This window comes from Meriones unguiculatus, chromosome 19, assembly GCF_030254825.1.
Source record: "Meriones unguiculatus strain TT.TT164.6M chromosome 19, Bangor_MerUng_6.1, whole genome shotgun sequence".
Classification (NCBI taxonomy): Eukaryota; Metazoa; Chordata; class Mammalia; order Rodentia; family Muridae; genus Meriones; species Meriones unguiculatus.
This window is the reverse complement of record NC_083366.1, coordinates 39,842,147-39,858,350: the sequence shown is the minus strand read 5'-3', so window position 1 is coordinate 39,858,350 and position 16,204 is coordinate 39,842,147. Positions and strand designations below refer to the sequence as shown.

Genomic DNA, 16,204 nt, shown 5'->3' with positions numbered 1-16,204 from the left:
ACCGCGATGTTCACTGTAGGCCATAGTGAGTGGCCTAGAGCAAGCAGAGGAAGCTCCAGTGTTAACAATCTGTCATCATGCTTTTAAGACATAAATGTGCCTATGAGATCCTTGTCAGAAGCATAGTCTCCTGATTTGAGAGGACCTGTTTCCCATTGTCTTATCATGTTACTTTAAGGTCTAACCTCATTATAATTGTCCCATTGAATCAACACTACTTTTCTTAGAAGTTTTGGAACCTACCAATATCAAACAATTATTGACCCAATGTGCCTTGTTGTGGTGATTTCATTTGTCTTACTGTTGCTCTTCAAGCTCAACTAAGATAAAAGTCACCTCCCCGCTTCTACCTACCCTATCTTGTTTTTCTATTCTGTTTTTGGGGGAAATTGAAATACCAACTTTTGTCAGAAGTTTAATTCTAGTATTTTTGTCAGTGATAATGAGAAGCTTACAGTCACATGATAGAGATAGTAGCATGGGAGGACGCTATGAATCTACTTTCCACCTCCTCAAAATCCCGCAAGAAGATTGAGTGGTGCCAGACTTATTAAGAAAAGGAACTCTATTATTATAATATTTACTTTACTATGTGTGTATTACAACATTTAGGCAAATGGTAGCTTGTTGGGGAATGTCTGTCATCACAGAATTTGGGATGCAGAAGCAGCTCAAGATTAGCCTGTGCTGAATACTGACTGCTAAGTCAACCTTAGCTACAAAGCAAATATTATGTTCCCATCTCTAATATTTATCATGGCAAACCAGTTTACAAAGTACATCTCTTTAGCTCATAGAGAATAGAAGTGCAATGTAATTTCTACTCTTCTCTGTGAGCATGCAAGACATTAGGAACAGGTATATCTTTGCAATCAAAACAGAGCAGGCAAAACCAGCATAGCCAAGTTCTAAAAATGTTTTAATATTTAGTGAAATAGAATAATATGTCACTGTAAAACCTGTGTAGGACGAGAGAATAAAACCTACCCATTAGAAGAAGAGGAAGCAGGCTTTAGAATGAGAACAGTCTATACAGCTCTGATTTCTGTAGAGGAACTGTTTACAAATCTGGAGTTGTAATGGAGAGGACATGCTTGGGATGATTATACAGGTGAAGAGCCATGGACTTGTCTTGGTTTGGGTTTTAGTGCTGTGAAGAGATACCCTGACCATAGCGCCTATTATAAAGGACACCATTTGATTGGAGCTGGCTTACAGATTCAGAGGCTTAGTTCATTCACGGTGACACACATGGAGGCATGCAGACAGACATGGTGCTGGAGCAGGAGCTGAGAGTTCAACATCTTGATCCACAGGCAGCAAAAGGAGACTGTGTGCCACACTTGGCCTAGCTTGAGTGTAGGAAGCCCACACCCACAGAGACACATTTCCTCAAATGAGGCCACACATTCTAACAGTGCCTCTCCCTATTGGCCACACATCTAAACACACGATTCTATTGGGGCCATACCTATTCAAATCACCACAGATATACATACTGCTTCAGCTCATCAGACTCTGAAAGATGATATCACTAAGAGTCATGAAAGAGAGAAAATCCACTTGGTAATGTGTCTGGTTGGCAGCATATAGCAATGGCCACTGAATGTTCTAGCTACAGACTTGTTCAATCCATTGCCTGATTGGTGTAGCAGAGCCAGTTGAACATTAACAGTCCAAAAGGAAAGGAGAAAAGGAAGAACTTGCCATGCTTTCTGTCATTTGAACTTTGTCTAAATGGTAGTCCTGAAACTAATGGTGGCGGCCTAGATCATGCTGAAGAATCAGGTGGTACAGATGAAAAAGGTCCCATGACTTTCTTGCCAGATCAACCCGAGCTTTATAGCCAACATCTCTTAGTAAATTTCTGATATAAAACACTGTGGCTACAGCTCTGAATAGTGCTACAAACAATGATCAGATTAGAAAATGCCAACTGGATGAGAATAAAGCCTTTTTCTCAGTCCAAGGAAGAAGTATACATGCTTCTCACAAACATTAGGATATTCCTCTCAATTTCAGGTCCATTAAGAGAAACATTGTCTGGATAATGTTTTCCATTGTATCTACTGACTTTACACACAACACTAGAAAAAATGATTTGAGAAACACATGTAAGATTTTCTGTTTCTTTTGATGAAAAGATAGGTATCTTTTACGTGTTTCTTTGATATTGCCTGCTCATGTTATTTATTTTTCTGGTTTGTCTGTTTTCCGTTCCTTTGGAAGTGATGATAGCTATATTCAGGGCATAAACTTCAGATTTTCTGCCTTTCACAAAGATCTTTTTTTTTTTGTACTCTTTGTGTATCAAGTTCACATGAGCATGACTTTTCCAGACAAAGCCAGGTATCACTTTGGCATTTTCAAGTCAACACAGTGTTATCATAGCAGGCTCCTTCCTTTTCTCTCATCTCACCCAGTATGACATCAGGCTAAGGACTAAATTGCTTCATCTGGATCCTCTTCACTGCCCAATCACTCAGATGGTTGTTGAACTAATGACAAGCTTGCAGCTTCTCAGAAAGTTGTGTTTGGACAAGTGGACCAGTTCTTAGGGGAGATGATGTATTCTCCTCTTCCCCAACCCTTTGTTTATAAATTATACAGAGGCTAGTGACTTGGTTAGGGTGTGAATGTCTATGTCACTGGCCTCAATGTGAGACTAACTGTGATAAAAACTGTGTTCCCAATCTTCAAGGGTTGAATCTTACTAAAGGAGATTAACATTTTGCTCCTACTTATTCTGTTCTTACGCTTTCTTCTGACAATATTTCTCCAAGCAAAATACCAGAAAACTCTTCTTTTAGAGTCTTAAAAAAGGCATGCCTTGCCAACTGTTTTAAGGTTGGTTTGGTCTGGTGATACCCTCAGTCACAAACTCCTCAGCCTGCCAGTCCTTCCCAAAAATCTCAGACTGTGAATGTAATCATTTTAGGAGTGTTATTTTTTCCTCTTTTCCTTTGCTTTCTATATTTCAGTAAATATGGACCTTTGAAACAGAAACTTATTCCCTTTGTTTTATCCTTCACAAAGCCCATAGAGCTCCACATGAGAACCTTCATTTCCATTTGCCCTCCACAATTTGGCATCTCATCCAGATCAAAATTATTTTTTAATTACTATCAATGCCCCATAAGAAAAATAACATTGGTGCTTCCCTTTCCACAGGAATTCGTGTGCTATCAAAAGTTGAATTTACCCAGCCAACATGGTTCATGTGCCCTGCTTATATTTTCATCTCTTCTACTTTCAGTGCCTTCAAAAGGCTTTGTTGCCTATGTGTGCTGCCTTCCCACACTGGGCAGTGAGCAGGCCTCAAAAACACTGGTTTTAAATATAGTTTGTAAGTATTAACATAGTGACTGCTGAATAAACTTTACATGTTGCTCAATAAAACTGTTGGTTTTTTATATATTTTTAACATTTATTAATTACACTTTATTCACTTTGTATCCCCCAATAAACCCCTCCCTCCTCCCCTCCCAATCCCACCTTCCCTTCCCCTTCTTCATGCATGCCCCTCCCCAAGTCCACTCTTAGGGGAGGTCCTCCTCTCCTTCCTTCTGATCTTAGTCTATCAGTTCTCATCAGGAGTGGCTGCATTGTCATCTACTGTGGTCTGGTAAGGCTGCTCCCCCCTCAGGGGGAGGTGATCAAAAAGCAGGCCAATCAGATTATGTCAGAGGCAGTTCCTCTTCCCATTACTATGGAACCCACTTGGACACTGAACTGGCATGGGCTACATTTGTGCAGGGGTTTTAGGTTATCTCCATGCATGGAACTTGGTTGGAGTATGAGTCTCTGGGAAGACCCCTGTGTTCAAATTTTCTGATTCTGTTGCTCTCCTTGTGGAGTTCCTCTCCTCTCCAGATCTCAATATTTCCCACTTCTTACATAAGATTACATGCACTCTGCACAACAGTTGGCCATAAGTCTCAGCATCTGCTTTGATAGTCTGCAGGGCAGAGGCTTTCAGAGGCCCTCTGTGGCAGGTTCCTAACTTGTTTCCTGTTTTCTTCTTCCTCTGATGTCCATCCTCTTTTGCATTTCGGGATGGGGATTGAGCATTTTAGTCAGGGTCCTCCCTCTTGATTAGTTTTTTAGATGTATAGATTTTAGTAGGTTTATCCTATATTGTATGTCTGTATGAGTGAGTATATATCCTGTATGTCTTTCTGCTTCTGGGACAGCTCACTCAGGATGATCCTTTCCAGGTCCCACCATTTACCTGCAAATTTCATGATTTCCTTATTTTTCATTGCTGAGTAACATTCCATTGTATAGATGTACCACAATTTCTGCATCCATTCCTCAAGATCTATCCATACCAGTGCTAGGCATATATCCAAAAGAAGCTCAAGTACACAATAAGGACATTTGCTCAACCATGTTTGTAGCATCTTTATTTGTAATAGCCAGAAGCTGGAAACATCCCAGATGCCCCTCAACTGAAACTGTTGGTTTTAACGCTGCACTTTACTCACTAAGATTAACTAACAGAGCAATTTTGAGAATTATTTGAATTGGATTCTTCCCTGAAGATTGATAAAGCTAAATATTCTGGAAAAGTCAGTGCAGTTTTAATGGCTTATTTGGTAATTATTCATCACTTCCTCATTTCTACAGGATGTGAACTTCCACGCTCTGACCAATTTTGTGATGGGCATGGGCTATCTGTCATGAAATCAATCTGCTTAAAATGTGATAGCTTTTCTAAAGTTCCTATGTGATCAGTGAGATGATAATCACAAAACTTATGAAGGTGAAATTATCTTTGATTTCCTAAACAGTGGGACAACTAAGTCAGAAAACTACACACATACACACACACACACACACACACACCCCTATTCTAGAATGATTGGGAAGAGAGATTTATACAAATATTTAATAATTGTTCTCAACCCTCACTTCTCTAGCATGGGAAAAATAGCAAAGAGCAGTTTGAAACTAATTACGTCAGGGTTTACTTTCTGAAATGGATTGTGAGCTGTAAGGGACAGAATGCAATATCCACATGCATTGAAAGAGCAAAATCAGTAAACGAGAGAAGGATGAAGTGCAAAATTGACAGTCTCAAGCTTTGTAACCATCTATCCTATGATTCAAATACTGCCTTTCCTAATGGTTGTATTTCTGGCTTTGAACGTTTTACTTGGACACTTTAAGACTCACTAACTAATACCATGTGTGTCTTTCTGCTTCTGGGTTACCATCTCAGGATGATCTTTTCTAGTTCCATCCATTTGCCTGAAAATGTCATGATTTCCACATGGTACATACTCACTTATAAGTAGATTTTAGACAAATAATACGGCATAATCATACTAAAATCGGTACTCCTAAAGAAGCTAAACAAGAAAGAGGATCCTAGGGAAGATGCTCAGTCCTCATTCAGAAGGGCAAGTGGAGATAGGCATTGGAAGCAGGAAAAGAAAGGGAACAGGACAGGAGCCTACCACAGAGGGCCTCTAAAAGGCTCTACCTAATAGGGTATCAAAGCAGATGCTGAGAGTCATAGCCAAACTTTGGGCAGTGTGCAGGTAATCTTACAAAAGAGGAGGAAACAGAAAACCCTTGAGGGGACAGAAGCTCCACAAGGAGACCAAAAGCCAAAATTTTGGGCATAGGGGGCCCTGCAGAGAGCAATACCCCAACCAAGGACCATGCATGGTGAGGACCTAGAACCACTACTCATAAGTAGCCCATAGGGAGCTTAGTCTCCAAGTAGGTTCTCTAGTAAGGGGAGCAGGGGTTGTCTCTGGCAAGTACTCAGAGGGGAGCTCTTTGATCACCTCCCCTTGAGGGGTAAGCAGCTTTACCAGGCCACAAAGGAAGACAATGCCAAGTTTTTTAAGAATTGATAATTTGCTGAAATCATTGTTTTAAAAACAGTATCGGCAAAAAGACAAACAGCATTTTTCCTCTCACCTATGGTTCCCAGCTCCAAATTTTTCAGATGTGAGTCCATAACCTGTAATAACTGCCAAAATCAAGAAAGGAAAATAGAGTCATGGATTAGCCTGGTGTGGCAGGACAGAGGTAAAAGAGAAGAGAATAGCAGGATTTAAGTATGCAAAAGGGAAAATTGAAAGATGGGAGGAAAATCATGGAGGGGTGTGATATCAGTGCAGAAGACAAGAAGAGCAAGAAGGAATAAGAACACTAAGAAAGTTTGAAAAATCAATATTTATGTTTACTTAAAGTTATCTATCCTGCATTTAAGCCTATAGATAGTTCCAGTGAAGTTGTACCATTTGAGGAGATAGTGTTCTCTCAAGAGCCATAGTCTATCTGTCAGAAACTCCAGTGTCAAACATGAAAAATCTTTGAAATTTCTGGTCATAGACATGCAACAGACTCCTAAAATATTATATGCTGTGTGGACTCATTTGGTTACCTCCCAGAAGTTGAAGATAAGTTCTAATTACCAAAGACGCTGTGTGCTTGTGATACAAAACCTGCAAAATGTGAGCTGGATCTGCCCTGAAATTGTCCTTGGCAATGACTAGTTTTCATAGGAAAAAAAAAAGCTATTTATTTTATTTTTATTTCTCCTTCTCCTTCTCCTTCTCCTTCTCCTTCTCCTTCTCCTTCTCCTTCTCCTTCTCCTTCTCCTTCTCCTTCTCCTTCTCCTTCTCCTTCTCCTTCTCCTCCTTCTCCTTCTCCTTCTCCTTCTTCTTATTCTTCTTCTTCTCCTCCTCCTCCTCCTCCTCCTCCTCCTCCTCCTCCTCCTCCTCTTCCTCCTCCTCTTCCTCCTCCTCCTCCTCCTCCACCTCCTCTCCTTCTCCTTCTCCTTTCTCTTTTTTTATTTGTTCTTCTTTTTTGGTGTCACTCTTGTGGGCTCTTTTATTAAACTCAAATATCTATCTATGTCATGGTTCTATACAAGTCAAACCATCATACTATCTATACAATGCTTTTAAAAACACACTTTTTTTTTACACTATTTTACATATGCTTTGCCTGGGAATACATATTTGCACCAAAAGGGTGTCCTATGGATAAATGCTGGAAGGAAGCGTCCTAACCTATGAAACTATAGTTACAGGAGGTTATGAACCAACATCTGGGTGCTGAGGACCCAATATGAGTCTTCTGCCTTATTATCAAGTGCTCTTAACTGCTAAACCAATTCTGCAACTCCACTTTAACAAGGACTATTATCCTTCCCATCTACATTGATCAACAACATGGCTGACTAGAACCCCAAGTTCCCACAAGCAGAATTTGTTCTGTGAATTTGTTTCATAGCATTTCTCTCATCTGGTGCTCATATTGAACGTGTTCCTTTTCTCCACACCCAGTCTGGATATGCCAGTAAAATTTTGTTGCTTTAGTCTCTTTAATACCTTTCAGATACAGCTTGTATGTGAGATTTCATACTTTATATCAATATTATGCTCATAAAATTGATTATATATATATATTTTATTTTTTAAATGTAAGAGAAAATGTATACAATACACATTCTGGACAGAAATGTCAGGTGATGTACTGACCCTTTATTCTTGTCTTTACCTGCTAGTGACAAAGACTGGAAACTGTGAACACTCTTGAGGTCTCTGGAAAAACAGTACTTCTCCGGAAGGATGCCTTTAACCAAGTTGAAGGTTATTAAAATGTTTCAAAGAGACATAAGTATTTTGAAAACCCGCAGCAAGGGCTGTTGCATGCATTCCTTTTAGAAATTTTAACTCCGTTTTTAATGACAATTTTTAAATTATTTATTCTTTTATTAATTACAATTTATTCACTTTTTAGCCCAGCTGTAGTTCCCCTCCCTCATCTCCTCCTAATACAACCCTTCCCCCTTTTCCACATCCATCTAACGCTAGCTTATTAGGTCTCATCAGGACTGTCTGCATTGTCTTCCTCTGTGGCCTGCTAAGGCTCTTGACCAGGGAACTAATGTGGCCTTGGCTCACCAGCAGGCACTGTTTGGCACTCCTTCAGTGACTGTTGAGATCTTCCCATTTCTCCTCAGGTGGTAAAGGCAGTGAGTTGTTGGTTGGCTTTGTGGAGCTGTATTTTGTCACGTCTTGTGCCCCAGAACAGTGCACTAACAGCAATGACAGGTGCCTCCCTGGGACTTCCGGAGCAAAGGAAGACAGGAATGTGTGGGTTGGTGTGCTTTTGGACCCTCCATTATGTCCTGGGCCAGAGGCTGTAGAGTTCCCCAGAAGTCCAATGTTCTGTCCAATGACAAGGTTGTACTACATGGACTTTAGCAAGCAGCTCTTGTCCGTGTCTCCAGCTTCTGGTCCCTATGCCTGTATGTGAATACCATGTGCCTGAACAGCAACCTTGAGGATGGAGCCCTACACTCATGAAGCAGGGCTGGCAGGGGAAGCTGAACTAATGAATGTCACATATTCTGTGTAGGTGCTAATGACTGAATAGAAGTGAGAGCTGCTGTGGGACAAAGTTCCTGAGCTATTTTACAGGAATAGCTCAGTGTTCATTTGCAGTGTTGTTTACAAAGCAGTGAGCTCAGGACTGTGGCTCTCAATTGGAGTGTATTTTCCAAACCTCCATGGCAATCCATGAAAGATGACATTCCCCCTGGGCTTTCTGACTTATTTAGTGACCACATATCAATGTCTTGAATGAGTTTGGAATTGTGTTATAGTGTTTATTCTTAACTCTTTAGTGAGTGATACCTTGCAATGCCAAGCATTTACTAGCTGTAGTGAATTAACTTTTCTCCCTGGTCATCTCCAGTTTGCAAGAGACCTTCAGATAAACAATGCTTTCCAACATCATTCTTATTCACTAACTCTGCTGTTCATTGGTTTAGAATAGCCTCTGGGACATAGTAAGTGTTTCATAAATAAGTAGAAGAGTTTGTTTTTGTGAGAGTACATTAAAAGGAACAAGAACGCAGGGAATATTTGGAAGTTTTTAAAGGGTAAAACTCCAATTTGTGAAAAAATAAAATTCCAATCTCAGATGATTGCATACCCTTCTGCATATCGTTCTGATGAAGAATATAGCAAACTAAACTGCATGGTAGGAATGGTGGAATGGTGGGAACCTCAACAAGCTTTCAGTTACCCAGTTCCAATTATATGCAAAAACTGTAACTTATTATTTTAAGAATTTCACTGCTGTGATAAATTAGAATGGTAAAAACAAAGGCATTCCAGTGAAAATAGCATTAGATCATAATGAACTTGATGTGAAAAGAAATCTCTTATTTCTCAGCAGACACAGCAGGGCTTAGCAATCTGGACATCTCTGATGATTAGGACAAAGGGGCTGAGACCAGCATAACTAAGTACTAAAAATGCTTTAATATTTAGGACTGTAGAATCATGTGTCACTGTGGAACCCGTGTAGCAGGAGAAAATAAAATCTGCCAAGTAAAAGAAAAGGAAACAGGTCATGAGCGTTAGAACTCTTTGTGTAGCTCTGATTTCTGGCCTGGAATTACATTCAGACCTGGATCTGTGAAGGTAGAGCATGCGTGTGTAATGTTTGTACAGATGGAGAGCCATAGACCCACTGCTCCAGCCCATGAGACCCTGAAAAATGACATCCCGAAGAGCCATGAGGGAGAGGAAAAGCCACTTTACTGTGTGCCTGGATGGCAGCATATAGCAATACCCAGCAGACATCCCAACTACAGACCTGTTCATGCTACTGCTTGCTGTGATGTAGTGGAGCAAGTTGGAGCTTATCAGGGAATTGAAGATCCAAATGAGCAGGAGAAAGGCAAGAACATTTGATGCAGTCTGTGGTTTTAGCCTTCTCCAAAGGCTGGTCCTGGGACTGATGGTGACAGCCTGGACCACACTGAGGAGACAGGTAGTGCAGATGGAGAGGCCACGGGCAACCCTTTCTAGATATATTGTAGTTTTGCAGCCAACATCACCTAGGAAATTTCTGATATAGAAAATTGTGGCTATGGTTCTGACTCCTATGCAATAAATAATTATCGTATTTACAAAAGCCAAGTGGATGAGAATGACATCTGTATTTTTGTGCTCAGGACCCATGATGAAAGGATATAGATGTCTCACAAATAAGATGATGTTTCCTAAACCTCCGAGTCCAATAAGTGAAACGAAAATCATTCTCTGGATGAGGTCTCTAAAAATCATCTTCAAGCCCAGAACAGAACTAGGAAAAAATCCTTTGAGAAACACAAGCAAGTCAATGTGATGTAGTTAACACCTGTGGGTTTTCTGCTTTCTTTAGAGAAAATCCAGCCTAATGTGGAATGCGCCGAATGCTTTGCCAGTAAATACCTGATTTTGTTCTTGTGCATTGTTTTCCTTGCTTCCACTGACATGGGGAAGATGATGACCACTGGACTTAAACACCATGCTGATGTTTACAGAAGAGAGTTACTGCCTTTACAGAAGAAAGTTGTTTATATCCGTCGTCTCTAAACTTGTTTATGAGAATGTCTAAACAAAAGCCAGCATAACTCACTGTCTAAGCTGTGATATTGACCATCAACGTAGATGCTTTTCTTCTCAGAAGCTGTTTGCCATCCTGTACATGCTCACGCTTCAAGTAACTATTGAGCTAGTAAAATCTGTAACTCCTCAAAGATGTCTAATACTTGCCCAAATGGCATTGCTTCTCAGGGTACACTCCTGTGGCTTTTCTTTCTTTCCAACTCTGAATTGAATTGGCAATAAATAAAACAATTTGATAAGGTAGTACAGTAGATATTCTATCCCTTTGCCTTGAGTGGGATGCTGTGATTAATTTTTGTTTCCTAGCATGTCTTGCACGGGGTCATAGTAAAGTGTTCCCTGCCCCCCATACTGTACTGCTATCCTGCTGCTGCTACTATTACTACTACTATGTGCTTTTACTGACTTTTCAATAACAATATTCTCCCAAAGAAAACTGTCTCAGTCTCAACTTAGATTCCAAACAAGGCACACTCTACCATTCCTTAGGTTCCACGCAACAGTGATTTTATCAGTCAGTATAAAGAACAAGCATCCAAACACCATCACATTGATTTGTGTAAACTTACAGATGGCATTCAGTTTCTGTTTTCTCACTCTGTTTAAAGTTAAAAAGAGGATTAAAACATAAATTATTCATTTTGCTTCTTTTTTACAAATCACAAGTAATTTTATGTGGAGATCTTAAGTCTACTTTTCTACCACTTCTTAGTGTTTACTGCTGCTCACCAAATTTATCTGCGAATTGCCTTCAGCTTCTCCTGTGCAAACATAACACTGACAATCACCCAGCATCAATGAATTTATCTGTGAATTGCTTCAGGTTTCTCCTGAACAAAGGTAACAGTGGCAATCACTCTGTGACAAGGGAACACGTGATGTTCTCTTCCTGATATGATTCCAGCCCTGATCCTTCATAGCTAAATGCTGCCCACAGGTAGCAAATGTGTCTCCTACAACTTTTCTGAACCCCCAGGACTGTCAGTCTGTTAGTATTCTTCTATCAACCCCTCTGTGCTGAGCAAACCTGAGAGATGCTTGAGTGCATCAGTTACCGGTATACATCCTGATGCTGTAAAAATTGCTAATGCATAAATCATTAACTGAGTTCAAGGTCGTATAATCCTATGCAAATCACAGAAGTGAACTGAAAAAAAAGTGTTATGCTTGTTCTCTTTCCTTAAGGTTATGGGAGGTCAGTCCAATTAGGAACTCTCATTCAGTAATGTAGTCTGTTTTCTTGCATGTACAGTGGAGGTAAACTTGAAAGCTCCCAGTGATATAGTAGATATTATGAACTATCTTGAAAGATAGTCATCAACGTGACTAATTTTCAGTTGTGTTGTCCACATAGAGATTTTTTTTATGACTATATATTGTTAAGATATACCTCTTGGCTTTTTCAGATCCCAATAATATGTACTGAAATAAGGAAGCTCTCTTTGTTTCTTGAGTGGTGCAATTTTTGGACTGGACTATTATCCATTTATGTCTATTCTAGAAACTCTGATATAGTTATATTTTATTTTATTTCTTTTTAATTGTATTCAATTTTATGTTTATGTGTATTTTGTCTGCATATATGTCTGGGCACCACTTGTGTGCCTACAGAAGCAAGAATAAAGCATTGGATCCCCTAAACCTGGAGCTGCACGTAGTTGTTAGCTGCCATTTGGGTGCTGATAGTTAAATCATAGAATCTGCAAGAGCAATAAGTGCTCTCAACCACTGAGGCAGCTCTTCAGCTCACCTTTGTACATTTTAATTAATTTCCCCAAGAATCTTACTTCCAGCTTGTTAGAGTGAATCAATTCATCTTTGTTCATTGTTAAATGAGGTTTTTGTCATGGTAGAAGCTTAAGGGATCCCAGAACTTAAGAAAGGAAGTTCAGGATTCACAAGAACATGCTTTGTGACAACTCTATATGGATCAAAGTTCTGAAATTCCCAATGTTTACATTTATCATCTTCGGCATATTATTTATTGGCTGCTTTCAACTCTATTTTCATATGTAAATTATATTTAGTGCAATATAGGTGTATTCTGTGGAGTCAAATTGCTGACACACATAGTGCCTAGGGAAGCAGACATCATACTCTAAAAATCCATTTTCTAAAATCAGTTGTTTATGTTATTATATAGCCTCATTTCTGTTTTATCCAGAATTCTCATATTCCATGGTTTACATTGGGTCTAGGAAGGGGGAAATTCACAATAAATGAAACCATGATAAAGAGAGAGTGCTCCATCCACATAGACTGAAGTCACCAGAAGTCATACAGCTCATATCAAAGTTCTCAATCTTTAGAGAAAAAAAAAAAATCACAAAAACATTGTGCAGAAGCTGTAGAAGCAAGAGCTTCCTATTCTAGGCTGCAGTGCAGCTGCCTCTGTCTCTTACCTCTTCTGCCCTGTATAAGGAGCAGTCCTGGCCCTGTGTCTACACAGACTCTCCTTGTGGACACTGAAACAATTCTGGAATGCAAATATGGAAGAATAGACCCTCTTCTCCCTGAATCCTGCCACTTTTCTTTCCCAGAATGATGGGGAGTCTACATCCTTCTCTCCAATACTTCAGCTCTCCACAGATTTTTCTGACATCAAATGCAGCCTCATCCACCATGACATGCAGCACTCACCTGTGAAGTCTGTGCAGGACTCAGGGTAGGTGTCCTCACAACACCAGCCAGGCCCTTTTATCAGCCTCAAGTCCCTGTGCTCAAGCAAGGTGTCAGGATGTCACACCCAGGAGTTTGGTGTCATGAGGGAAGAGGCCCCTTCTGTCTCCATCCCTGAGGCCAGCTTTGCCTTCTCCCTGGTGCTTTGTCTTTCACCAAGCTCAGAAATGTTATGATCTTAATTCCAATGTCTCGGAGTAAACAGTAGAGTGCTTAGCAGTGACATTGGGGTCCTAGGATTTGAAGTTAACTCCAGTCTTCCTCTTTTCCCTCCCAACCACCCAAACCAAGAACTTCTTTGGAATCAATTTCTGATAATCCAAAGTGGTCACTTTCTGAATAATTTTCAGTAATCTATCATTAAGTACTGAAGGCCAGGGCTATCTCCAGTGCCATATTTAAAATACAGTCACCAAGAGACTATGGGATGAATTGTGTTCTCGGTATTACTTTAAATGTCTTCTGTGAGCTTTACAGTCCATCCTGAGTGGATCATATTTTTTCTGATGCTTTTTTAACTTATTTTTTCATATAATAAATTTTGATCATGTTATCCCCCTCCTCCAACACCCCTCACATCTTCCACAGCCCTCTACCTACCCAGCTTTATGCTCCCTTACTTATATTTTTTGTCCCCATAACAAAAGAAGCAAAAAAAAAAAAAAAAACCTGAAGAAAATTAAAAGAAACGAAGAAACAAAACCCGATAAAATGAAAAATACCCAAAACAAAACAAAAAAGCCCACAAAAAAACATAAATTTGTTTTATGTTAAATAACTATTCCTGGGCATGAGTCCTGCCTGCCTTGAAGTATGGTGACATTTCATTGCAAAAATTGACTGTCTCCTTTCCTACTGTCATTAATTGCAAATAGCTTCTTGATTAGGGTTGAGAGTCCTGGTCTGATTTCTTTTCTCAGTGCTGGGACCCCATTTGACTTGAAACCCTGCAGGTCTTCTGTGTGCTGTCACAGTCTCTGTGAGTTTATATGCGCACTGGTCACATTGTGTTTGGAAGACACCATTTCTTTGGAGTTATCTATCATCTCTGGCCCTTACAATGTTTCTGCTTCCACTTCCAAATAGATCCCTTAGTTTTGACTGGAGGGGTGAGTAAAAACATCCCATTTAGGATCAACTGCTTCAAAGTCTCTCACTCTCTGCACCTTGTCTCCTTGTGGGTCTCTGTTTTGATCTCATCAACTGAAAGAAGCTCTCTGATGGGGTTGAGTGAGACACTGATCTATGAGCATAACAGCATTGCTCTGGTGGTGTTGTATTGCTATTTTTTCTTTAGCAGAATGACAGTAGTAGATTTTTCTCTTAGGGTCATAACCTATCTAGTCTCAAGTTCTTGGCCACTTTAGTAGTGTCAGATGGGTTTCAGCTCATGGAGTGGACACTAAGTTCCAATGAAAGGTGGTTGGACACTTCCGTAATATTTGTGTCCCTACTGAAGAAATGCATACTGCAAGCAAATCACTGCTGTGGGTTAGGGTTTGTAGCTGTGGGATGTTGATGATTAGTGTTTCCTCTCATGGTGGTAACGCTGAATGATTTCCAGCATCATCAGTGCTAGTCAGTAGGGGTAGAGCTTATGAGTGAGAACAAGCTTTAGCTCTTTTGAGTGATGACATAAATGTTGTCAGCAATAAGGCCTTACCATCAAGCTGTGGAGACACTCTTCAATAGCCTGTGGTGTTTGAAGGAGGGTGTATGGGACATACTTTTGTTCAATGATTCAACAATTTGTAACCCAAACTTGGTGGCATAAGACGCCTGGTTGAGGCAATTTCTTCTTCCTTTACATTGTGACTCCATTTAAATTCTTCCATATATGTATAAATTTTAGGAAGCTTCTTTACTAGTAGGTTTTTACATGCCTTTTCAAAAGGCCTTTAGTGTTATTCCTCTCTATATTCCCTCCTTTACCCTTCACGCCCACCTCCCTCATCCTTTAAGTCTTTAATTTTCCTTATAACACTGTTTCAAATTCCCCTTCCCTGGAAAACCCCCTCTTTCTTCCTGGTCACTTCTTAGATGTGTAACCTCTGTGGTATTTAATACCACATTGTATCTAACACAACAGAGGTATCTAATACAACGTGGTGGCATTCTGTTGCTATTTTTCTCTTACAGTCATGACCTATGTATTCTCAAACTCTTTGAGGAAACTTCAGAGTTATTTCCGTGGTGGCTGTACAATGTTTGGGCTTGTCCATCAAAACAATGATGTACAACTGTTTCCCTTTCCCTGCACCCTTGCAAACATGTTTTGTTATTTGTTTCATTGATCTTGGTCATTTTGACTAGAGTAAGATGAAATCTCAAATTAATTTTAATCTTTATTTCAATTATGGCTGCAGGGGTTGAACATGTATATATCTTTATGTGTTTCTCAGCCAGCTGTGTTTCATCTCTTGAGAACTCTCTGTAGTTATATATCCAATTTTTAAAGTTGGTTATTTGTTTTTTTTGTGTAGCGTTTTTATACTTTATATATTCTACATTGTAATCCACTGCCAGATATATAATTGGTAAGTACCTTTTTCCATTCTATATCCTGCCGCTTACCTGAATGATAGTGTCCTCTGTTATACAGAGCCTTTTAGCTTCATGGGTTCCACTTATGAATTGTTGGTCTTCATGTATTTAGAAAGTCCATTCCTGTTCCAATGAGTTCAAGCCTATTTCTTACATTCTTTCCTATCAGGTTCAGAAAATCAGGTCTTATGTTGAGGCCCTTGATCCATTTGGAGTTGAGTTTTTGCATGGTGATATATGTGGATCTATTTCATTCTTCTACGTGCAGCTATACAGTTTGACCAGCACCACTTGTTGAAAATGCTGCCTTTTCTTAAGTTCGTAATTTCAGCTTCTTTATCAAAAAGCAGTTGTCCATTAACATATAGACTGATATCTGATTCTTAAATTCCATTCCAATGCTCAGTATATTTTTATGCAAATGCCATTGAAGTTTTAGTACTACAGCTTGGCAATACAACTTAAAAACTGTGATGGTGATATCTTCATCTATTCTTTTATTATTCAGTATTATTTTTTGCCAACCTGTTTTTTTTTATGTATGTGTG

The 16,204-nt window shown here is 39.6% G+C and overlaps 1 protein-coding gene and 1 pseudogene across 1 annotated transcript; both read right to left on the bottom strand.

The window, feature by feature from the left end:
- Positions 1–820: 820 nt before the first annotated feature.
- On the bottom strand, positions 821–8,977 carry LOC132649226 (uncharacterized; annotated as a pseudogene).
- A 229-nt stretch (positions 8,978–9,206) lies between these two features.
- Positions 9,207–10,196, bottom strand: LOC132649225 (putative vomeronasal receptor-like protein 4). The gene has a single exon (XM_060372517.1). The coding sequence runs from the start codon at positions 10,107–10,109 to the stop codon at positions 9,207–9,209; it is 903 nt and encodes a 300-aa protein (XP_060228500.1). The 5' UTR covers positions 10,110–10,196.
- Positions 10,197–16,204: the final 6,008 nt, after the last annotated feature.

Excerpts from the sequence above, each read along its gene's own strand:
- LOC132649225 (XM_060372517.1), bottom strand. The coding sequence starts at position 10,109 with ATGATTTTTAGAGACCTCATCCAGAGAATGATTTTCGTTTCACTTATT.